At 36.2% G+C, this 25000-nt stretch overlaps 2 protein-coding genes across 2 annotated transcripts in view; both read right to left on the bottom strand.

Moving 5' to 3' along the window:
* LOC144962944 (regulator of G-protein signaling 17-like) overlaps nt 1-25000 on the bottom strand; it is a 223937-nt gene that overhangs the window by 159411 nt on the left and 39526 nt on the right. Inside the window, 1 exon segment of the mRNA XM_078896374.1 lies at nt 10239-10417. Within this exon segment, the coding sequence (XP_078752500.1) occupies nt 10239-10417 (179 nt within the window).
* Nucleotides 5235-8421, bottom strand: LOC144963218 (uncharacterized). The gene is made up of 2 exons (XM_078897041.1): nt 7953-8421; nt 5235-6967 (listed from the first exon to the last, which is right to left on the bottom strand). Exon 2 carries the CDS (start codon nt 6054-6056, stop codon nt 5250-5252), a length of 807 nt encoding a protein of 268 aa, XP_078753167.1. The 5' UTR covers nt 6057-6967; nt 7953-8421; the 3' UTR covers nt 5235-5249.

Genomic DNA, 25000 nt, shown 5'->3' with positions numbered 1-25000 from the left:
CAACAAAACGCGTTTAGTCAATAATGTGCTGCATACATCGTTACCTCACGTAAACAACAGTCGCTCTCGTCATAAATCATGGACGAACGACGTCGTTTCCAAAAACGGATGTGCGTTCGGAAAAATCTATCGCCGTAGCCGGTCAATAATTAACTCCCAATCGTGTATCGGGGATAATGAGGCCCTGTGATCTGATCGATGGGAGCGACTGTGATGGGGGGAAAGTTAGAATGCGCTTGGCCAAGGAGTTCACAACATTGCCATCCGGAAGTATAACGGACCAACACACAAACTCTGTGTAACCATGAACTTTTATAGTCTGGTTAATACAGTTTAGTGAGAACAACTCACAAACGCGGATGGCAAATCAATAACAAAGGCCCGAGTGACGTCATCTGCATACTATCTATAGAAAGTAGTCCACGTTCCGTTAGAGCGTAGCCTTGGTGCTATGCGTTAAGTTACAAAACTCACAAAATTCGTCCGCCGGATATATCGAACGTACCGACACATAGAACTAGCTATGTGTAACTTTAAACGTTTATAGTCTGAATAATTGATGTTGTGAGTTTATCCGAAAAGACCTCCCGTTGTAATAAATAACGTACGGACAAAACAAAAAAAAAAAAAAAAAGAAACAAAAAAAAAAAAAAAAAACCCAACAAATTATGTGTAATCTTACACGTTTATAGTCTGTGTGATACAATTTAATGAAAAAAGCCGTCAAAAAAAAAAAAAAAAAAACAAAAAAAAAAACAAAAACAAAACCATAGCAAAGAGGTGAGTGACGTCAATTTCGGTCTATCTATACAATTTAAGGGAAACTACTCATAAAAATAGCTGGCTAAAAACAATATCAAAGAGCTGAGCGACGCCAATACGCTTCAACAGTCGTAACGTCACTTCCCTCGTAATGACGCATGGTAACTTAGTAACTGGCTCTAAACTATCGGAACAATGGCGGACGCCCTTATGATATATTTCTCCGACGAGCATAAAAGCGTATCCAGAGGGAGAAAAAACATTATAAATCTGATCATGTTTTGACTTTTACACATTCTGATCACAAGTCATATGAAAATTTCTCGCCAGCATGAAGAATAAACACTACCGATTGTCTTTGGTTAGAACCAAAATGGTTGCCGTTGCTGGGCGACGTGACATCAGACTATTGAATCCAATTTCGTTCCTTCTATTGATGCGATAAGTTAAGCCAAAATAAAACCAAAACTCATGTTACGTGCTGTTGTTTGTAAGGGACTCCTTGCAAAGCGCTTTGAGCACGTTTAGTGGATAATATTGCGCTATGTAAAAGCTCAATTAAACTTCTTTTTTTAAAAATTTAAATGATCACATCTATGGCATCTACATTTGAACCTAAGACATGTCATGACATAAATTTGTGTACTTTTCACAAGAAGACTCCACAAAACTACACGATTGATTTGTTTCATTTTATTTATTTTCTCTCACACGTTTCATTTACATGACTGATGTACAGTGCGGCTATGTGGTCTAGTGGTATCACACTCGCTTTCGGATCGGAAGGTCCTGGGTTCGAGCCTCGTGCTCCTCGCATAGTTGAATCCTTGGAAAAGGCTCTTTACTCACATTCTCTCACCGTGCTCAGGTGTAAAATGAGTACCTGGCCGTTAACAGCGTTGTCGTTGTCCTAAAAAATTTTAATAAGGCCTAACAGGCGTCATGTCCCGTCCTACATATTAAATGCTGCTGTTGACCAGGGACACCTTATAGAGCCCTTTGAGCACATTTAGTGGACATTGCGCTATATAAAGCTCAATTTTTTTTTAACAAAAGAAACGCACCACTGTAAAGCTATCACCACCATCTTGGTTTTTTATTTTTACATCTGCGTTTGAAAACATACGGTGGTCTTTGCTTCGTACCCGAAAAGTACCGTGTTCGATCACCCGGCGCTGCGCCGTGTATGGCCTTGAGCAAGTCACCTCGTTGCCCTAACTCAATTTGCGGCGCTGCACTGCGGCTGACGCATGGGGTATTCTAGTCTTCCCTTGGAATAGACCCTAAAGACAAATTTCCCCTGTGGGATGAATAAAGGGAATTTTATTTTTTTTATATTTACTTTTGAAAACGATCAATAATATCAAACCATACGCAGGTGTATAATAAGTACCGGGTAGGGTAACAACATTGCCTCTGGCGAAAAAAACATGTAATCACCTTAGAGGCGTCATGTCTTATCCTACACGTTAATTGTTCCCGATGTTTGAGACTCCTTGGAAAATACATTGAGAACATTCAATGGACATCATTATGTTAAATAATTATAAAAGATGACTTAATCCAAACAGTTTCCATTCTAAGGGAAATAACTTGTGAATTAGCAAAAATATTTGTGGAGGGAATATTAAAACGATGACCTCCCTTGATCATCGATGGTGTTCAATGATCAGAGAATGTTGAATTTGCAAGAAATTAACCGGAGTTTTTTGACCAATGAAAACATAGAAATTGTGACACACCTTCTCACGTGCTCGTACAAACTTGGTTGGTTGTTTATAAACAATAACGTGAATTAAATTGACCTATCTCTCTGACCATCGTTATTGTTTTTATACCGCCAAATGAGTGACTAGTCACACACACACACACATACACACACACACACACAAATATATTATATATATATTTATGAGTGTTGGTGGGTACTTGTAGGTACGAAAGTGCTCGATAATGGTGGTTAGAGCTAATATATAATGTAAATTTTCACTCACATGTTTGGAGTTTTCTACGGACATGACAGAATGGATTATGCCGACTGAAGAAGTGTGAACTAAAGGAAAAACACAGAAACGAGTCGTCTCGGCAAAAAATGTGAGTATATATATATATATATATATATATATATATATATATATATATATATATATATATATATATATATATATGTGTGTGTGTGTGTGTGTGTGTGTATGTGCGGCTATGTGGTCTTGTGGTATGACACTCGCTTTCGGATCGGAAGCTCCTGGGTTCGAGCGTCGCGGTCGGCGCATAGTTGAGTCCTTGGAAAAGGCTCTTTACGCACATTCTCTCACCGTACTCAGGTGTAAAATGATTACATGGCCGTTAACAGCATTGTCTTAGTCCCAATTATTGTAATATAGCTCAACAGGCGGCATGTCCCGTCCTACATGTTAAATGTTGCTGTTGACCAGGGAACCCCTGTAATGCGCTTTGAGCACATTTAGTGGATATTGCGCTATATAAAGCTCAATTTTTTTTAATGTGTGTATGTGTGTATGTATGTATGTATGTATGTATGTATGTATGTATGTATGTATGTATGTATGTATGTATGTATGTATGTATGTATGTATGTATGTGTGTGTGTGTGTGTCCTCAGTAGGACTGGATATATAATATATTCATTGTGCAACAAACCTTCTTCCGCCTTCAGAGTATCGGCATCTTATTTTCTAGTCAAATTTATACGTAATCGTTAATAAAGATCACCCATACTCTCTCTAACGTTTACACCCCACAATCACAAGAACCTGCCGTACATCCTTCCTGCTCCTAAAATAGCTATGCCACCCTGTGGTTCCATATGTCACCTATTCATTTATAAATCTTAGAAGACTTATTGAACAATACTCTTCAACAGTCGTAACGTCACTTCCCTCGTAATGACGCATGGTAACTTAGTAACTGGTTCTAAACTATCGGAACAATGGCGGACGCCCTTATGAAATATTTCTCCGGAGAGCATAAAAGCGTATACAGAGGGGAAAATAAATAAATTTGATCATGTTTTGACTTTTACATATCTGCCGTGATATGAGAAAAAGACGCATAACGGGAAAACCTACTTTTTCAGGAAACGCAAAAAACCGTTTTACTTAATAACATTGCAACTATTGGCTCGAATCTAAAAGAATTAATAGGTAATTAAAGAATATTTTTTTTGTTATTTTATTCATGGAACTTGAAAACTAAAATATTTGTATTAACTGTGTAATTCACCAAAAGACCTTTTGCCAAATCCATGATTGAAAATTGATTGACACATGTCTTTGACAGATAGACGCAAAAATATTATGCGTCCATCGCACTTTCGGATGTGTATCCAGTGTGTGACAAACGGACGCATATTGTTTTTGCGTCTGTTTGTCATAGACATGGGCTAGTTTAGCGGTAATGTGCATAATGATATACAGTGTCATGTGAGGACGCATATCGCCCATTGTTAAGCTATAATAAGCAAAAACACCATAATCACGGGTCCCTTGAATAATCGGAAGAAACCAATCAAAAACATATAGGATATCAAGCTGAACATGCTTTATTATTTCAGAACAATGGCACCAGTCATGTAAATTTTCATAATAGTTTCATTTGCAGTGATTTGATTAGCATTATTTGTATAACTAATACTAACTCTCTTTCTCTCCCTCTTTCGTTATAGTTCACTAACATGGAGTTTGCCTTTGTAATCCTCGCTAATATTATCACATACATATTATACATTCCATCTCTTCTATTTAGATAATGAATTGAATCATTACTTAGGCGTAAACGTTGCGTGCTCGTACACATTGTTTGGAAGAGCAACGTTTCCAACTAGTCAGTGAATGATGAAGGGACATTCACTTGTAGGATTTGCAAAGAATTTTACTCGTGGAGCTGGTTGGTAGGTCTATCCAGTACTTTCGTCTATTGGGGCGGAGGGGGTGGGGGAGGGGGCGTCAAACCCACAAGTTGTTTCACGATCTCATCCTTCTTGTAAATCCTACACCCCTGGGTTTTGTACGAAACTTTGGCGTACAAACAAATCCGCGTTTCAGAATGTCACATTCGTTGAAGGTATCTTCTTCAAAGCTATTTTGAAGAAGAGTGTCTTTGGTGACCCTCGCCTGAATTCAGCACAAACAATCTTAGCTAGGTAGGGACGATTGTAAGCTTTGCTCAACAGATAACTACTGACTCCAGAATCCCAGTTGGCAAAGTCATTAAACCTCAACGGCATTGTCTGGCAGCCTGCTTCTACGACACATTCTTCAAATTCATTGAGATCAAAGATTTTGCCGTCTTTCCGCCTCAGAACTCTTTGGATTCCGGCATGGGTGGAATCAGCTGCCATAAAAGTATGACCAGGCTCTAAATAGTTGATTGTGATGGTGCTTGCTTTTGTAGTAGTCTAATCATACAAGATGAAGTAACATAGTATAAAGGGTATACTTTATAATTTGGGCGCTACAGTTATCCAGTCAGAGTGTCACAGATTCGGCATCACGCTTATATATTAAGTAAGAAGCTGATGCAAGGTCTTCATCTTTTCGTCCTAAAATTGATTCATTCCATATCACGGCAATGTCCTTTTCACTTTTTTTGCAGTCCACTGGTGCAAATGTCTCTTTGAATAAGACCAATCTGCTTGTGAACATGGTTCTGTTAAACTGATTCATTCTCGGCAGCAAAATCGCTTTTTGCAGATCAGCGGCAAACACTGGATGGGCTGTGTTGGCGTTTTCGTTCTTGTCTGCATCCTGTTGATACCTCTCTAGCATTTCTGTATCGTGTCCGATGGATGATTTTATCGGCACACGGTTCACACCTTTCTTCACAGTTGCATAGTTGTTTGTGCAACAAGAAGGACTTACATTTTTCACATTCTTCTTGAACAAGGCTTGTGAGATGTTAAGTTCTTTAAATGCAGAATAGTAGAGTTTCTTTGATATGGATTTTCCATTGACTGCGCAAAAGTTTTCGTGCATATCATTGATGATCAGATCAGATGGTAAATATCTCCTGAAAAGCGCGTGTTCACGTCTATAATGAAAAATGCTTGTTTTATATTTCTCTATGTGTTCATGGATAATGCTGTGGTCAATCTTGTGCCAGGGACTATGACGTCCACGATTGTCAACAAGGGGTACTTCTATGACATTGTTTTCGTTAACACCAACATCCTTGAAAGCGCTCCTTATCAGTTTGCCATTATTAGCTTTGAATCCGAGAGTAGTAAAGAAGAGCTTTTTGCACACAGGATGGAAGACTCCATCTTCCTGTTTCATTGTATATTTGCATGTACATGACTAGGCAATTTTCTCCTTGGAAAGAATGCCTTCGCACTGATCTCTGCATTCTGTTTTACTTACCCAAGTCCGTACAAATTTGCGCTGGTCCTTCCAATCCTCTCCCCAAAACATCTGTTAAGCTCCCGTCGCTGGTACTCCAAGAATCTGTCACGGCATTTTTTGGAGCAGGTCGGCGCACAACCTTCCAAGACCGAATGCTTTTCTCTCATTCGCAAAAGCTTGTGTATTTCCTAGTCTGCTTTTTGTATCCGCGTCTTGTGCTTTCTCTTTTTGAGTGAGTAGAACTGTCTCTATCTCTAGATCTGGTGTAGTCATTGTTTCACTCTGCTATCGTGGTCTCTGTAATCGATGACACACCTGGAACATGCTCTCCTTCAGATATTTCTCCTTAACCGGTAAAGGATGCCGGCGTGGCAGTTTCGGACAAATACTCTTCCTCTTCAGCAAATGGAACTCTAGGGGCAGTGGTTTCGGCGACATATTTAGAAGCAAGTTCCAAATACATTTCAAATTCTGAGTCACTATCTAAACTTTGTTTCTCAATGGTAAATTCAACACAAAATCCATATCGATATCCATATTTAATCTCAACAGCCAGTTTACGTGCTTCTACTGCAGATTTTCATATCGGTGTTTAGGTAAACCTATCTAGCTCGTCTCCTCCGTTTTTCTTGTTGTCCGTGGTTTCTTTAAATCTTTTCCTCTCTGCTTTTATGACACTCATACATCATGTAATTCCTCCTGATAGAGGTTTCACTATTGATCTGAGCTAGCTGTTTCAATGGAATGTCAATATCTGAATCACCGGAGTCTGATTGTCATGATTTATTTAATCTGGGTTGGCTGAGGTGGAGGTACCGGTGGCCTTTTTAGGGGTTCGATCATATCTGATGAAAGAGATATAAATATGGATATTCAAAAATTGAACCGGAGTGGACTTATTCATTAAAATAATCTTTATCATAAAGTAACGTTGTTATGATATGATATTGAGTTACAGTTGCTTGCCTTTCCCAAAAGAATATTGAAACAGGTTATTGAGGGCTAATTGGATGCATAGCTAGAGACGTATTGTCTCAGTAGTTAAGGTTTTCACTTTGAATCAGAAGGTACCGAGTCCGACACAGTCCTAGGTTGGTTTTCAGGCCCGATTGGTTTTATGTCCACTGTCCTGATCCCAAGCAAGGGGGGGGGGGGGGGTGCGCAGTGCGCACTTTAGTAGAAAGCTGGGGGAGATGGGGGGAGGGGTGTTCATTTTCACCAAAGAAGGGGGTTTGACCGAAGAATTCAACCACAGCAAATTACAGGGACAGTATTTTTTCTATTTAAGAATGAATTTTAAGTTTAATAAGATCAGAAGGAGGGAGGGGAGGTTCGCGAAAATTCCGAACATTAATGGATGGGGGGGGGGGGGGCGCTCTATTTGATACACTAGAATACTACTACTACTACTACTACTACTACTACTACTACTACTACTACTACTACTACTACTACTACTATTACTACTACTACTACTACTACTACTACTACTATTGTACATACAAATGCTTTCACTGTTACTACTAATACGACTACTACTTATTCTACAACTTATACTTTCATAGTGATATAACGATGATGATTAAAATAATAACATTAATATTAATAATTGTCATCATAATGATAATCATAAATATAGTACATGTAATAACAATAACAGTAGTGCTATTAGCATGTAAATCAATATTTGTCTAAGTTAAATATCAGAAACACAGATAAACCGTCAATAGCAAATAATTATTAAACATCCTCACTAATATATGACAAGTAATTATATGATTATATACATAAAATCTTTGATCACTTGAATAGGAAAAGGATAAAACTCACCCGAGGAAATGAAGAATTCACACCAAAACAACAATTTACTCGTACGTCTTTGATGATTGACTATTTGATGAAAATTGGAGAACAATGATATGTTCTTTTCATCGTCACCAGTCGTAATACAAACGGACGCATATATCTTAATTTTTGGAGAGTGTCTTGGCAGAAAGTCGCATATCCGAAATGCGTCTTTTTGTGAAAGACAAATTATGTCATTCGGTGGACGAATAAGAGAAAAAGACGCATATTACAAAATGCGACCTTCTGTCATATCCACATTCAATATGCGTCGATCTGTCATTCCTCGAAACGAATTTAAACCAAATTAGGTCAAGTCGCATATTTTCAAAATGAAACAGCTTTTTTATTTTCAATGATTGAGTTACCAAACCCAGATAGAAAAATGCGCCTTTCTCTCAAGTATGTGAATCCCAGAAAATGTCAATTTGACCTAGATACCGATATGCGTCTTTCTTCCCTATCACGGCAGATATTCTGATCACAAGACATATGAAAAGGTCAAGTCAGCATGAAGAATAAACAGTAATGATTTTCTTTGTTTAGAACCAAGATGGCCACCGTTGCCGAGCGGCGTGACATCAGACTACTGAATCCAATTCAAGGAGTGTTGAACTGGAAGATAGGAAAGTCGGACGTCATGGCATCTGCTTTCCCTTTATAACAACTTGTTTTTAGAACGTTTTAATTGCCGCTGAGAAAATAGAGAGACATCCATTCATTTTAGTAGTTATAAATAGTATAGCTCAAGAGCTATTTCTGCACTATCAACCTGGCCTGCAGGTCAAAAGGTGAAGAAATTGCTGCTTTAATGACGTCAAAATTAGCTAGGCCGTTCGCACTCAAGAATAGAAAATGTTCGATCCACCATTTGACGATTTTCTCACACGATGCGTAATTAATTAATCTCGTCTATAGCACAATTATTATTATTATTATTATTTCGCAACCAATGTGAATGTATAGCCTTTGTTTTATAGATCGCAATTCTTTCAATTATAAGTTGCTTACCTCCTATTTGACTTTGACCTCAAAAATCTCTGGTGAGATTACTCTTACAGCTAATCAATTAAATAATATAAATACATGCGTAATTCTGGGCTGGATGCTGGATCCGTATTACTATTATATATATATATATATATATATATATATATATATATATAGAGAGAGAGAGAGAGAGAGAGAGGGAAAGATAGATCGATAAGAGAGAGAGAGAGAGAGAGACAGAGAGAGAGATAGATACGACAGAGAGAGAGATAAATAAGAGAGAGATATAGATAAGAGAGAGAGAGATAGATACGACAGAGAGAGAGAGAGAGATAAATAAGAGAGAGAGAGAGATAGATAGATAAGATAGATAGATAGATAGATAGATAGATAGATAGATAGATAGATAGATAGATAGATAGATAGATAGATAGATAGATAGATAGATAGATGGATAGAGAGAGAGAGAGAGAGAGAGAGAGAGAGAGAGAGAGAGAGAGAGAGAGAGAGAGAGAGAGAGAGAGAGACGGTGGGAGCTGCCTAAAGCCTTGGGTCGTAAGAATTCTAACGAAAAGTTGAAGATTGAAAGGCTCTGCTTGAAATACTACAAATAATAGATGCATCGGATATAAACCCTTCCTCAGCACAACTATATACCGATGAGCTTTGAAACAAGCATGTAACTTGTTTTCAACTTTCCTTTGTATCTTGTTTCGTTGACGAAGAGTTTGTACCTGAAACGTTTATTGTTTGTATCGTTTCACTCCTAAGCGCAGCTTTGTGGGGTCAAGTGGTTTGACCCTCGACAACGGATCGGAAAGTCCAGGGTTCGAATCCCGCTTTAGCGGCGCATAGTTGAGTCCTGGAAAAGGCTCTGTGTCAGGCTATATGTTAACGATGACTACGGTTCTAGTGTCAGGCTATATGTTAACGATGGCTACGGATATAGTGTCAGGCTATATGTTAACGATGGCTACGGTTCTAGTGTCAGGCTATATGTTAACGATGGCTACGGTTCTAGTGTCAGGCTATATGTTAACGATGGCTACGGTTCTAGTGTCAGGCTATATGTTAACGATGGCTACGGTTCTAGTGTCAGGCTATATGTTAACGATGGCTACGGTTCTAGTGTCAGGCTATATGTTAACGATGGCTACGGTTCTAGTGGCAGGCTATATGTTAACGATGGCTACGGTTCTAGTGTCAGGCTATATGTTAACGATGGCTACGGTTCTAGTGTCAGGCTATATGTTAACGATGGCTACAGACTGACAGACTTACCAGCAGAAGCAGCAGCTCCGAGCAGTCCGTCCGTTGTCCTGACCTGGCGATCATGGAGGAGATGTTGGAGTGCTGGACGGTTCCTGGATGCCATGCTGGTCTTGTCGGTTATTCCGCATTCTGGCATCCGAGCTGCCCGCCCGCGACAGCTGCCTCCGCACGGCCGTAGCCGCGCTCATCTGTGGGTGGAGAAAAAGGAAGGTCAAGGTTACAAGAAGTGACGATTATATATATATATATATATATATATATATATATATATATATATATATATATATATATATATATATTATATATATTTACTATAGATAGTATGCGCTTGGCTAAGAAGTTCACAAAATTGCCATCCGGAAGTATAAATGACCAGCACACAAAATTATATGAAACCTTGAACGTTTATAGTCTGGTTAATTCAGTTGAGTGGGAATTACTCATAAACGCGGATGGCAATCAGAAATAAAAAAGACCTGAGTGACGTCAACTACGCGGATGGCAAAGATAGAATGACGTTGATGTCACTCGGGTGTTTGTTATTGGTTTTTGCAATCCGTGTTTGTGAATAAGTCTCACTAAACTGTATTAACCAGTAGTAAGGTGACACATAGTTTTGTACGTTGGTCCGTGGGCAGCGTGGCTCAGCGGTACGGTCTTTGCCGAAAGGTACCGAGTTCGATCACCTGCGGCTGCGCTGCGTGGCCATGAGCAAGTCACCTCGCCCTAGCTCAATTTGCGGCGCTGCATTGCGGCTGATGTCAGGGTTATTCCAGTCTTCCCTTGGAATAGACCGTAAAGATTAATTTCCCCTATGGATGAATAAAGGGAATGTTTTTTAAAAAATAATTCCGGATATTATTATTACAGTACTACAGTTATATTATTTAATCTCCTGTGGTATTGCAGAAAGTAATGGGTCGATATATAAATAGTTAGATAGATATATAGATAGATAGATAGATAGATAGATAGATAGATAGATAGACATATTGAAAGGTAGATAGATAGAAAGATAGATAATTAGATAGTTAGATAGATAGATAGCTAGACAGATAGATAGACAGATAGATTGATAGATAGCTAGATAGATAGATAGATAGATAGATAGATAGATAGATAGATAGATAGATAGATAGATAGACATATTGAAAGATAGATAGATAGAAAGATAGATAATTAGATAGTTAGATAGATAGATAGAGAAGATAGACAGATAGATTGATAGATAGATAGATAGATAGATAGATAGATAGATAGATAGATAGAAAGATATATAGATAGATAGACAGGCAGATACATAGATAGATAGATAGGTAGATAGATAGATAGATAGATGGATAGATAGATAGATAGATAGATAGATAGATAGATAGATAGATAGATAGATAGATAGATAGATAGATAGATAGATAGATAGACAGACAGACAGATAAATATATATATATCTAGACAGGCAGATAGATAGATATATTGCTAGACAGATAGATAGATAGATATATAGATAGACAGACAGACAGATAGATAGATAGAGAGATAGATAGATAGATATATAGATAGACAGACAGATATATAGATAGATAGATAGATAGATAGATAGATAGATAGATAGATAGAAAGATAGATAGATAGATAGATAGTTAGATAGATAGAAAGATAGATAGACAGATAGATAGATAGACAGATAGATAGATAGACAGATAGATAGATAGAAAGTTAACCAGACAGACGAATGAAGAGACAAGAAGTGATTATAGATGTCATTGTGGTCCGACAGACAGATAGACATTACTAACCATGCAATCTTAAACCTTTCAAGATACTCTGACCAAAAAAAACAACAGATATTTAAAATTTTGGCTAGAAAACTCGTTCTTCAAATATTGGTCGATTAAAATGACATTCTTCTTGGAAAAAATAAATGAGACAAAACGAAAAAATAAACACTACCAAACCTGCAAGTCCCAGGTTTGAGAGTGTTTGTCAATTTGAGGGTTATTTTAATTGATCAAATATTGAAAGACGAGTTTTCTGGCCAAATTTTTAACTGCGTGTTTTTTTCTCCATTGTATTAAGCATGCAATTTCAAACTTATGCGGCTACGCCCTTATTTATTATTATTTTTCTAAATTATTTTCTTAATCTAATTTGTTGAAAATGTCATAGAATAATAGATTCTACGTTTGTAAAAAAAAAAAAGTCATTTAGAAGTGAATAATAATGATTTTCCCTCCTGAGACTGTTCGCGTATCATATTTCCCGTCACTTGCAAACGAATGGGTTGCTAGAGAACACCTCCCCCTCTCCCGACCATCCACCCCCCCCCCCCCTTCTCCCTAACAAAAATAATAAATTAAAATAAAATAAAAAAAAAAAAAAAATCAAACAATTCTACGTACTCTGCAAAGAAAATACGTCTTCCTTGAAAGTCCCAGGTTTGAGAGTTTTTGACAAGATGAGGGGTAATGTAATAATAATAATAAAAAAAAAAAAAAATAAAAAAAATAATAATAATAATAATAATAATAATAATAATAATAATAATAATAATAATAATAATAATAATAATAATAATTAGAAGATTAGAAGAAGAAGAAGAAGAAGAAGAAGAAGAAGAAGAAGAAGAAGAAGAAGAAGAAGAAGAATAACAATAACAATAACAATAATAATAATAATAATAATAATAATAATAATAATAATAATAATAATAATAAATAAGTTAATAATAATAATGATAATAATTTCCTTTTATTCATCCCTAATGGGAATGTTTTCTTTAGGATACAAATATTCTAAGGGAAGACTGGAATGACCCAAGCGTCCGCCGCAGTGCAGCGTCGTAAAGTGAGCTAAGGCTAGGTGACTTGCTCAAGGCCACACAACGCGGCGGGTAGTCGAACTCGGTACCTTTCGGGTACGAAGCAAGGACCATACCGCTGAGCCACGCTGCCCTATTGATAAATATTTGAAGGAGGAGTTTTCCGGTCAAAAGTTTATCGACGTGTTTTGTTTTGTTTTTGTTTTTGTTTTTTGTTTTTTTGTTTTTTTTTTGTTTTGTTTTTTTTTTTGTTTTTTTTTGTTTTTGTGTTTTTTTGTTTTTTTTTTGTTTTGTTTTTTTTTTTGTTTTTGTGTTTTTTTGTTTTTTTTGTTTTGTTTTTTTTTTTTTTTTTTTTGTTGTTTTTTTTTTTTGTTTTTCATTTCAGTGTTCGGTAGATTATAGAGCACTATCCACTATATTATGTGCTAAAATCGCTTCGCAAGAGGTCAAAGTCAACAGCAATACTTTTAACATGTGTGACAAGTCATGACGTGTAAGTGTCGATACTGCAATGGGCATGATCTATATGAACTTTCCATGTGCTCGAGGTCATTGGTCACATTGCAAAATGTGCTCAAAGTGACCTACATAGTGAAAAGTGTTCATATATTTTGAAATATCTAACATTACGATTGGTCATTTTGTTCCGCTTGACACATGGGTATGTTTACAACTTTCATAAACAAAGCAGTATGTTTACATTTGGTTAGAAATGTCCAATCGTTGGACAGCAACCAATCACGTGATTGATGACTCGGTTGGACGGACACATGAATATAGATCGTTCCCATTGAAAGCTGGTTTTCCAACACTTAAGTCGATTTTTCTACTTTTTGAGATTTTCCATCCATGAGATAAATTGAAACATAAACTTTATTTTAAACATCAATTGACCCAAGAATCTCCTTAGATTTAATTGTGTGAATCAAAAGTTTAAATATGATAAAATAACAGACCGAATGAGAAATTTTAGGGGAAATAATTCTCTATATCTCAAAATGGGAAAAATCGGAGTTCGGGAGTTTTGGAAAACCACTCTTCAATTTGATGTCTATATGACAGAGCTGCCGTTCTCTTGGAAAAAACCGTATTTAAAAAATTTGGCCAGAAAACTCGTCCTTCAAATACCGATCCATTTAAATGACCCTCATCTTGGCAAAAAAAAACAACTCTCAAACCTGGGACTTCAGCGAATTTGGGTCGTTGTGGCCTGCTGTGGAAATATTTTTAACATCGCTCCACACGATTGCGCATACTTATAATAAATAATACTCATCGTGTAAACAAACCATTTCAACTGATTATCTAATTTGCAGTTCTAGGTAAGGAAATGATAAAATAATAATGATAATAATAATAATAATAATAATAATAATAATAATAATAATAATAATAATAATAATAATAATAATAATAATAATAATAATAATAGTAATAATAATAATAATAATAATAATAATAATAATAATAATAATAATAATAATAAGAAGAAGAAGAAGAAGAAGAAGAAGAAGAAGAAGAAGAAGAATTATAATAATAATAATAATAATAATAATAATAATAATAATAATAATAATAATAATAATAATAATAATAATAATAATAGTAACAATAATAATAATAATAATAATAATAATAATAAGAAGAAGAAGAAGAAGAAGAAGAAGAAGAAGAAGAAGAAGAAGAAGAAGAAGAAGAAGAAGAAGAAGAAGAAGAAGAAGAAGAATAATAATAATAGTGATAATATTAATAATAAAGTGTTCTTTTATTGCGCTAAATACCGAAGCCACAAAGTGCTTTACAGAATACTTGTCAAACCATAAACACATTCGTACCGATTCAAACACACACACAACAGTCGTCGCACACACTAACTATGCGAGTCTTACAAATAAATGAAATTGACATTCAACCAAATGGAATCAAAAATAATAAGAATGTAGATACTCATCAATAAGAAACTGCCTAGGATAAAAATTTCTGGAAAAGATGTGTCTTTAGATTATTCTTAAAATTTCTACGCTGCCCGAGAGCCTTACTGACAAAGGAATGATAACAATATTATAGTAATTCTATAGGGTCTAAGAATCCACTTTAAAATGCTCTGGTGAGTGCTGTACAATTAAATCATATACACACTCACACACATACACACACACACAAGAGAGAGAGAGAGAGAGAGAGAGAGAGAGAGAGAGAGAGAGAGAGAGAGAGAGAGGGAGAGAGAAGACAAAACACGTCCGCTTATATTCTAATGTAAAATGAAAAATTCTAAAATTCCAGGTATCTATCGACATATCGATATGATATCATTGATCTGAAGTCCAAACTAGAACGGTAACGGATATATTATTGTAAGAATATCACGTGCCCAATGGAGCCTTACGTTATAGATAGTATACCCTTGGCTAAAAAGCTCACAACAATGCCATCCGTAAATATAATGGACCAACACACAAAACTATGTGTAATCTTAGTCGTTTATAGTCTGGTTAATACAGTTTGGTGAGAATTACTCATAAACGTGGATGGCAAAAAAACAATAACAGAGTCCTGAGTGACGTCATCTTCGTTCTATCTATAGGAATCTGGCTCTGTGTGGTCTGCCTGGGAAATAATGTTTGTAACATTGAGCTACATGAGTGCGATTACTTATAATTTATTAATGGTGTAATTAAATCATTTATAATTAATTATTATGCATCTCGTGGCTGTAAAGTTGTTGTTTTTTCTTAACTTCTACTTAATTAAAATTTGGGCATTTATATATCGCAATATCCACAAAATGGGCTAAAGCGAGCGATTATTTTACATATTTCAAGGAGTACCTACTAGCTAGCCAAAGCAGCACTTAATATGTAACACGAAACATGACGCCTGTGAGGCGAAAAAACATTTAAAAAAAAAAAATCCGACAGATACTTAACATAGTAATGGTTCTCGTTCGAGATATTATAATATGATTATGAGTAAAATATCATAAAATCTGCTCACCCAACGTGCTCGAGAAATAATTTTTATTCTTTTACAGATAATCCTGGTGATATTTGATCGCTTTCCGTGTAACCTAACAGTGATCCACACGGTCGATGGTGGTGGTGGTGGCGATTTGTGTGCCTTGGGTAAAATCCGTATCAAATTCATCCGTTTTCACTTAGCCTGACGTTACTATTGCCGAGACGTTTAGACAAATCACACATCCCAAAATGTTCAGGGCCAAATTCATCTGATTTGGTTAGACCTCAGCTTCATAATCTTTGGTTAGATGTGGTGTATATACAGGGAGAGAGAGAGAGTGTGTGTGTGTGTGTGTGTGAAATGGATAGCGTAAAGTCACTATTCAAGGAAGTTTCAAAATACTAATTCTAAACATTTGAACCTAACTTCCGTTTTTTGACGAGTTGGAATGAGTTTGAATTTGTGTGCGCAGGAATTAGAATTGTGGGATTTCCCCTTCATTGAATTTAAAACACGACACTTTTTCGAATTTGACTAATTGCTCGTGTGTTATCGTGATGAGGACGATAGTGAACAATGATGAGGAGGATGATGCGATTATGATGCTCATGATTAAGATGATGAGGATAATGATAATGATGGTGATAATGAGATGATGATGATGATGATGATGATGATGATGATAATGAGATGATGATGCTGATGATGATGATAATGATGATGATGATGATGATAATGATGATGATGATGATGATGATGATGATGATGATGATGATGATGATGATGATGATGATGATGATGAAGGAAGAAGAAGAAGAAGAAGAAGAAGAAGAAGAAGAAGAAGAAGAAGAAGAAGAAGAAGAAGAAGAAGAAGAAGAAGAAGAAGAAGAAGAAGAAGAAGAAGAAGAAGAAGAAGAAGAAGAAGAAGAAGAAGAAGAAGAAGAAGAAGAAGAAGAAGAAGAAGATGATGATGATGATGATGATGATGATGAGGAGGAGGAGGAGGAGGAAGATGTAAAGATAGCGAAGTCAGGAAGGAGATTAAAGCAAGATTGCCAACATTGCCATACACTGCCATAACACAAGGAAGTCTTGGGTTTGAAATATTGACAGGTTCAGCGTTGTCTTTATCCATCAATATGTAATAGTGTCATGTCCAAAATATGGGGGGAACCATCATGTTAAAGTTGAGCAGAGATCAAAGTGTACATATTTGCAGGTCTCATAACTGAATATAATTATAGTTAATGTTTTTTTTTAATTGTTATACTTTTATACTATTTTGCGTTGGTTTGAGAGTAGTTCAATTACAACAATAATAAGGCCATAACGATGTTGGTTATCAGACCTGCAAATAAGTACACGTCGGTATAAATGAAAAGATTAAATGTTTACTTATTTGCAGATCTGATAACCAATTTTTATGGGCTGATTGTTGTATTGGAAATACTCTCAAACCTACGCAAAATATTCTCGACAACAACAATGTTAAATCAAGCCCATAATTGTGTTCGGTTATCGGACCTGCTTTTATGCACCTAGAAAGAGTGGATAACAGCGTCGCCATCGTTAAGTTATAGCCTGACAATGAAACCCAAAAAGACTGACATTTTGACGTCATTATTTGCACCGCCTAGTGAGTTGTCGTTAGTATTGCTCATGGAAACAAGTGGTCCCATTGGTTGAACTATTGAATACAACTCACGATTTGTTGTCTTCTGTGGCCAAAGACTGGCATTTTGACGTCATTTTTTGGTCAGTGTCAGGCTATAAGTTAACAATGGCCACGATAACAGTCTGTGGTTTTTAACCAGTAGATTTTTGACCTATCAAAACATGGAATTTGTGACAAACTTTCATACGTGCTAGGACAAACATAGCTGGTTATTTATAAACAATATCATGAATGAAATCGACCTCTCTCTGGCTGACCATTTTATTGTTTTTATACCGCCAGACAGTGGCGGTTCTAGCCTATTTACAGTGGTGGGGCAAAGATGATTCGGTCATATATATATATATATATATATATATATATATATATATATATATATATATATATATATATATATATATATATATATACATATATATATATATATATATATTTGTTTTTTTTTGTTTTTTTTGTTTTTTTTTTTAAATTTATTTTTATTTTATTTTTTATTTTTTTTATTTATTTTTTTTAAATTTATCTTTTTTTTTTTTAAAGTTATTTATTTATTTATTTATTTATTTATTTATTTATTTATTTATTTATTTTTTAATTAATTTTTTTTTAATTATTATTTTTTTTTACCTTTAAAAATTAATATTTTAACCACAAATAATAACATTCACAATGAAATGACAATACCAGTAGATTTTAATTATTCCAAACGTAATCAAAAATGAATCACGAAAGAAAATACAACTAAAAAATAAAGCGACGAGACATAATGCGACAACACCTTGACAATACAAGTCCATTTCGTTCACTCGAAAAATTAAAGATTTGCTTTAATCCCTCAACGGCGAGATTAATATTTCTGTTACATTACTGGTAGTGCGGGGCGGTCCTTGGCAAGCTTATAGACCACGGTCCTACGGTCCCTGGGAAATGAAAACCGCAAGGACCGGTCCTAGGACCGGTCCTTTTCGACATTGAACATTCCTGAGAGACTGTTGGAAGTTCGAACCGTTTTGACCTTTGGGACCGTGGGATCGTTCATTCTTGAACCGTTAAAGACCGCTACACGATGAAAACCGTGGTCTACAGGAGTAAAACACACGGAGTAGTCACACTCATTTCAAATTGTAACCTAATTAGAGAAGAGGGGTGATGCCTTCTTTATTTGCTCACCGTACTTCATTGTTACTTCGATAATTTAATAAAATTTGAAATTTATCCCCATTAACAGAGATAATGGCATCGCCCAAGGAGTTGATCGAGTTGTTCGTGGCGTTGACACATTAGAGGGCAGCGAGCATTGAAGAGTAAGAGAGAGACGTGAAGTTATAATAAGAGGGGGTGGATGCGGTAATAAGTTAATAAGTAATAAGTGGGGTCCATGGTGACTTTTCGCCAGATCTAACAAACCCAGCTACCCATTCACTGCTGAGAAGACAGGGATTCAGAAAAAACTCGACTGCACCCGGCATCGATCTCTGGCCCTTTGCGTATAAAGAGAGTGCTCTATCAACTGAGCTATCGAGGTCCCCAAATATTCTATTGGACATTTTTAAAATACAGACGTTATAACTGGGTTTTTTTGGAAAGAAGAAACTAATGAAACTCATATTATTTGATTAGTTAAAACACCAAACGAAATGTTAATATTATTGTATTATTTTAAATGACAGCAATGCGATAGAAAGGAGTGGTGACAAGAGATGGACAAAAGAAAACAAAAAATCGGACTTGCTACTTGCTAGGTTCGACACACACACATACACACACACACACACACACACACAAACACACACATCTTTAGTAGTCACATGCATTTCAAACAATAACCCATTAGAGAAGAGGGGTCATGCCTTCATCATAGATCATTGTCATTGCGATCATTATGGTGTAGTAAATTTTGAAATTTACCCAGTATAATGGAATCGTCCAAGGCGTGCACCTCCTGTTCCCCCCATCTCACACACGAAAGGGCGGTTTGCGAAGTGGAGGGAGGTGGTAGTCTGCCTCTATGGTCGTCTGTGTCGTTTAGTGTATTGCAAAGGGGGGTGGGTGCGATTAATTAAGTGGGATGGGTGGTGATTGGTGGAAGATAGGCAACCGAGGCAACAAATCGCTGGGGAAGTAGTATGGCGCGAGACCGTTGAAAGGTGATAAGAAGTGAGGACCGCCGCCGGTCTTCCACTATGGGACCGGTCCCCGGTTCACAGCTAAAAGACCGTGGGACCGGTCCAAGGACCGGTCCTCAGCGCGGCACTAGTTTTCAGTAGTATGTAGTAACCTTAAAGTTTCAATCGAGAAGCAACAACAGCGATATGACCCGAGTTTCATTCAGAGCTCAAATTGCATTTCACTGCTGTCTTGATGATTAGAATGATTGTGCCGGTGGTGGTAGTGGTTGGAATAGTGGTAGCGGTGGTGGTGGTGGTGGAGGAGGATGAATTATGGTTGTGGTTTTGGTGGTGCTGTTGGTTAGAATGATAGTTGTGGAGACGATGACGGAAATTTTATGATGATGTTGATATTGTTTTTATTGCTATTGTAGTACTTGTTGTTAATATTGTTGTTGTTAATGATGAAGATGATGATGATGATGATGATGATGATGATGATGATGATGATGATGATGATGATGATGATGATGATGATGATGATGATAATGATGATTATAATGACAACGACGATGTCGTCGACAATGATGGTTACCATACAATATTACAAAGTTTATTCAATCTTAGGCTTTCGACAATAAATCATACAATTTGATGACCACATACATGAAAGTGGAAAAAAATGGTAAATGGAACCAAACAATAAACTGATACCATTAATAACCACAAAAAATTACAACAATAGTAATGCCACCAATACGTACAATAATAATAATAATAATAATAATAATAATAATAATAATAATAATAATAATAATAATAATAATAATAATAATAATAATAATAATAATAATAACAACAACAACAATAACAATAATAATAATGATGATGATGATAATAATAATAATAATAATAATAATAATAATAATAATAATAATAATAATAATAATAATGATAATAATAATAATAACAATAATGATAATAATAATAATAATAATAATAATAATAATAATAATAATAATAATAATAATAATAATAATAATAATAATAATAATAATAATAATAATAATATTTACCATCATCATTACTACCACCACCATAATTACTACCACCACCGCTACCACTATCACTACCACCATCACCATCATTATTACGTTTCCAATAATTTTTTCTCGTTTTTAAAAATTTGATATCTATCAAAACAGACGAAATTCCGGTCATTTTTTTAAAGTGTAGTTAAAATATCTACGAATTTATTAGCCCTGAAAACTACGATTTTTATTTTCCTATTTCAAGTAGGCAGGTCTGCTATGACAAGTATCAGTATCAGTTCCATAGTCAAAATAAGACAGACAAAAACAAAGTTTATTTAATCTTAGGCTTTCGCCAATACTTCATACAATACAATTAAGACAAAATAATGTTACCAATTTCTCCTCATGCATTCGTTAGACTATAACAATAACGACCGTGTTATCTTTACTCCTTACCCAACCAACCCCGAGCTTCCCGCCTCTTCATCGCGAACTTATGTATGTATATTAGCTTCAGGACGGGCAAGTACGGAATCTGCCCACCCTTCCGTATTTCCTCTATAACTTAGTTAGAATTCAACTCTCTCCTTTCTCAGAAGAGTATTTCTCGTATACTAATTCAATTGTTGAGAAAACCAAAATGGTGGTTGTATTTTATATATTTATTTAGTCGTGACTTTTGAATAAAAGTGTTTTGTTTTATTAGACGGAATACAATAGAAAATTACATTGTTTTGCAAAATTATTTTGTCTGGCAATAAAAATACAGCGGTAATTACTTTAAGAATTAAAAAATTAAGAACTAACAAATTAATTTGTTAAAAAAAAACAAAACAAAACAAAAAAAAAACCCAAAACAACAACAACAACAACAAAAAAACAAATAAGAAAACAATTTAAATAAATGAGTTCTGAGAAGCACTAAAGAAAACGAGAAAAAAAGAAAATTTTAAATGGATAAACAAATATATAAAAACAACACAAATTAATATTAAATTGATATAAAATTAGTAAATTAATAAATTTAATTCAATACTGGAACATTCCCAAAGTCATTACATCAATGGTACCAGCACAAGTAATGCAATAATTAAGAAAAAGTTCGTTTGCCAAAATCTCTATTTAGTTTTCACTGGTTAATAAGGTGGGCTCATTTGAATTAGCCCGACCTAGTACTAGAGAGGCCAGACAGAAAAGATCGGAGTTAGTTCACCGTCAGGCGACGTGACGATGAGATGACGATGTGGGCGGAGTGGAGTGGTTGGGGAGGGGGGGGGGTGATAAAAAAGAACAGGAGCGTATCCTGGTTTATGCATTACGGGATGCGTGGTGATTCGCAATCTATCAAAAATACACACAAATTGATTTCAGTACGAAGTATAAAGTTTAAGTAGTAACTTTTGAAATTATCTAATTTAAATTTGATTATTTCAGACCTGGTAATACAGCATATAACTTGAAAAAACAGGCTGGTATTTGCCCACCCTGCCCATTATTACCAGCCGTCCCTGCCGCCAGATTATGGGTGACTAGTTATCACACGATTATCTCGATCATATTATTATAAACGTTTAAGTTTACATATAGATAGTTCGAAGATGACGTCACACAGGTCTTTGTTATTGTTTTTTTTTTTTTTTTGCCATCCGCGTTTATCAGTAACGCTCACTGAACTGTATTAACCTGAGTATAAACGTTCATGGGTACACACAGTTTTGTGTGTTGGTCCGTTATACTTCCGGATGGCAATGTTGTGAACTCCTTGGCCAAGCGCATTCTATCTATAGTTTTCTGTGTTGGGCTCTGTTAATGAAGCAAGCGGTAGAACAGTTGGTATTTTACTAAGACACAATATAGATAGTATGCAAATGACGTCACTCAGGACTTTGTTATTGTTTTTGCCATCCGCGTTTGTGAGTTGTTCTCACTAAACTGTATTAACCAGACAATAAAAGTTCATGGTTACACAGAGTTTGTGTGTTGGTCCGTTATACTTCCGGATGGCAATGTTGTGAACTCCTTGGCCAAGCGCATTCTATCTATAGCCTCGATGGTAAATCGTGTGTTGTTTGCTAAGCTGTGTCAACTAGTGCCGCGCTGAAGACCGGTCTGGACCGCGGTCCCACGGTCTTTTAGCTGTGAACCGAAGACCGGTCCCATAGGGGAAGACCGGCGGCGGTCCTCACTTCTTATCACCTTTCAACTAGTGCGGGGCGGTCCTTGCAAGGACCACGGTCCTACGGTCTCGCGCCATAGCCTACTACTTCCCCAGCGATTCGCAGCTTCGGTTGCCTATCTTCCACCAATCACCACCCATCCCACTTAATTAATCGCACCCACCCCCCTTTGCCATACACTAAACGACACAGGCAGACGACCACCAACCTCCACTCCGCAAACCGCCCTTTCGTGTGTGAGATGGGGGGAACAGGAGGCGCACGCCTTGGACGATTCCATTATACGGGGTAAATTTCAAAATTTACTACACCATAATGATCGCAATGACAATGATCTATGGTGAAGGCATGACCCCTCTTCTCTAATGGGTTATTGTTTGAAATGTATGTGACTACTAAAGATGTGTGTGTTTGTGTGTGTGTGTGTGTTTGTGTGTGTGTGTGTGTGTGTCGAACCTAGCAAGTAGCGAATCCGATTTTTTGTTTTCTTTTGTCCATCTCTTGTCACCACTCCTTTCTATCGCAGTGTTGTCATTTAAAATAATACAATAATATTAAAATTTCGTTTGGTGTTTTTACTAATCAAATAATATGAGTTTCATTAGGTTCTTCCTTCCAAAAAACCCAGTTATAACGTCTGAATTTTAAAAAAGTCCAATAGAATATTTGGGGACCCCGATAGCTCAGTTGATAGAGCACTCTCTTTATACGCAAAGGGCCAGAGATCGATCCCGGGTGCAGTCGATTTTTTCTGAATCCCTGTCTACTCAGCAATGAATGGGTAGCTGAGTTTGTTAGATCTGGCGAAAAGTCACCATCGACCCCTCTTATTACTATTACCTCATCCACCCCCTCTTATTATAACTTCACGTCTCTCTCTTACTCTTCAATGCTCGCTGCCCTCTAATGTGTGTGTGTGGGGGGGGGGGGTGGGAGGGGGGGTAGGAGTTGCGTGTGTGTATCAAAGCCTTGGGCGATGCCATTATCTCCGTTAATGGGGATAAATTTCAAATTTTATTAAATTATCGAAGTAACAATGAAGTACGGTGAGCAAATAAAGAAGGCATCACCCCTCTTCTCTAATTAGGTTACAATTTGAAATGAGTGTGACTACTCCGTGTGTTTTACTCCTGTAGACCACGGTTTTCATCGTGTAGCGGTCTTTAACGGTTCAAGAATGAACGATCCCACGGTCTCAAAGGTCAAACCGGTTCGAATTTCCAACAGTCTCTCAGGAATGTTCAATGTCGAAAAGGACCGGTCCTAGGACCGGTCCTTGTGGTCTTCATTTCCCAAGGACCGTAGGACCGTGGTCCTTAAGCTTGCCAAGGACCGCCCCGCACTAGTGTCAACCAACCACTGCCATTCATTGTTTACAGTATGACGACTGTCCGAGAGGCGTGGTTATCTAAGTGGCATGGTTATAGATAGTATGCGTTTGGCTAAGAAGCTCATAACATTGCCATCCGGAAGTATAACGGACCAACACACAAAACTATGTGTAACCATTAACGTTTATAGTCTGGTTAATACAGTTTAGTGAGAATTACGCATAAACGCTGATGGCAAAAAAAAAAAAATATAACAAAGACCTGATTGACGTCAACTTCATACTATCTATTGCTATTTCATGCATATTCAAAAATAATAATAATAACATGATTCTTAATAACGGATTATTATTCTCACCAAATTTTATCGTCCAGATATTTCCATTAAGAAGTTTGGATTGTCTACAAAAACAAATACGATAAGATATTTTCCTTCTGAACTCATTATGTCAATCCTGAGAATTCACTTTCAACGATCAATTACGGAAACTAAGCAGCTTCATCCATCCAGTCACTATTTTCACAAAATGACAAACACGTTATCTTTGACACATTTGGGAGCAGGCACTGATGTGATATAAAGATCTGAAAAATAACTCTGTATGGAACAGTGCCAGACAAAGCAAGACAATAAAAGCAAGCAAAAAAAATAAAAAATAATATCATCACAAAA

Source organism: Berghia stephanieae, chromosome 1 (genome assembly GCF_034508935.2).
Source record: "Berghia stephanieae isolate SIO BIC M18660-M18661 chromosome 1, UCSD_Bste_1.3, whole genome shotgun sequence".
Taxonomy (NCBI): Eukaryota; Metazoa; Mollusca; class Gastropoda; order Nudibranchia; family Aeolidiidae; genus Berghia; species Berghia stephanieae.
Note: the sequence above shows the minus strand (reverse complement) of the source record. Positions and strands in the feature narration are given on the sequence as shown.

What these genes read in the sequence shown, in the direction of transcription:
- LOC144963218 (XM_078897041.1), bottom strand. Translation starts at nt 6,056, where the DNA reads ATGAAACAGGAAGATGGAGTCTTCCATCCTGTGTGCAAAAAGCTCTTC.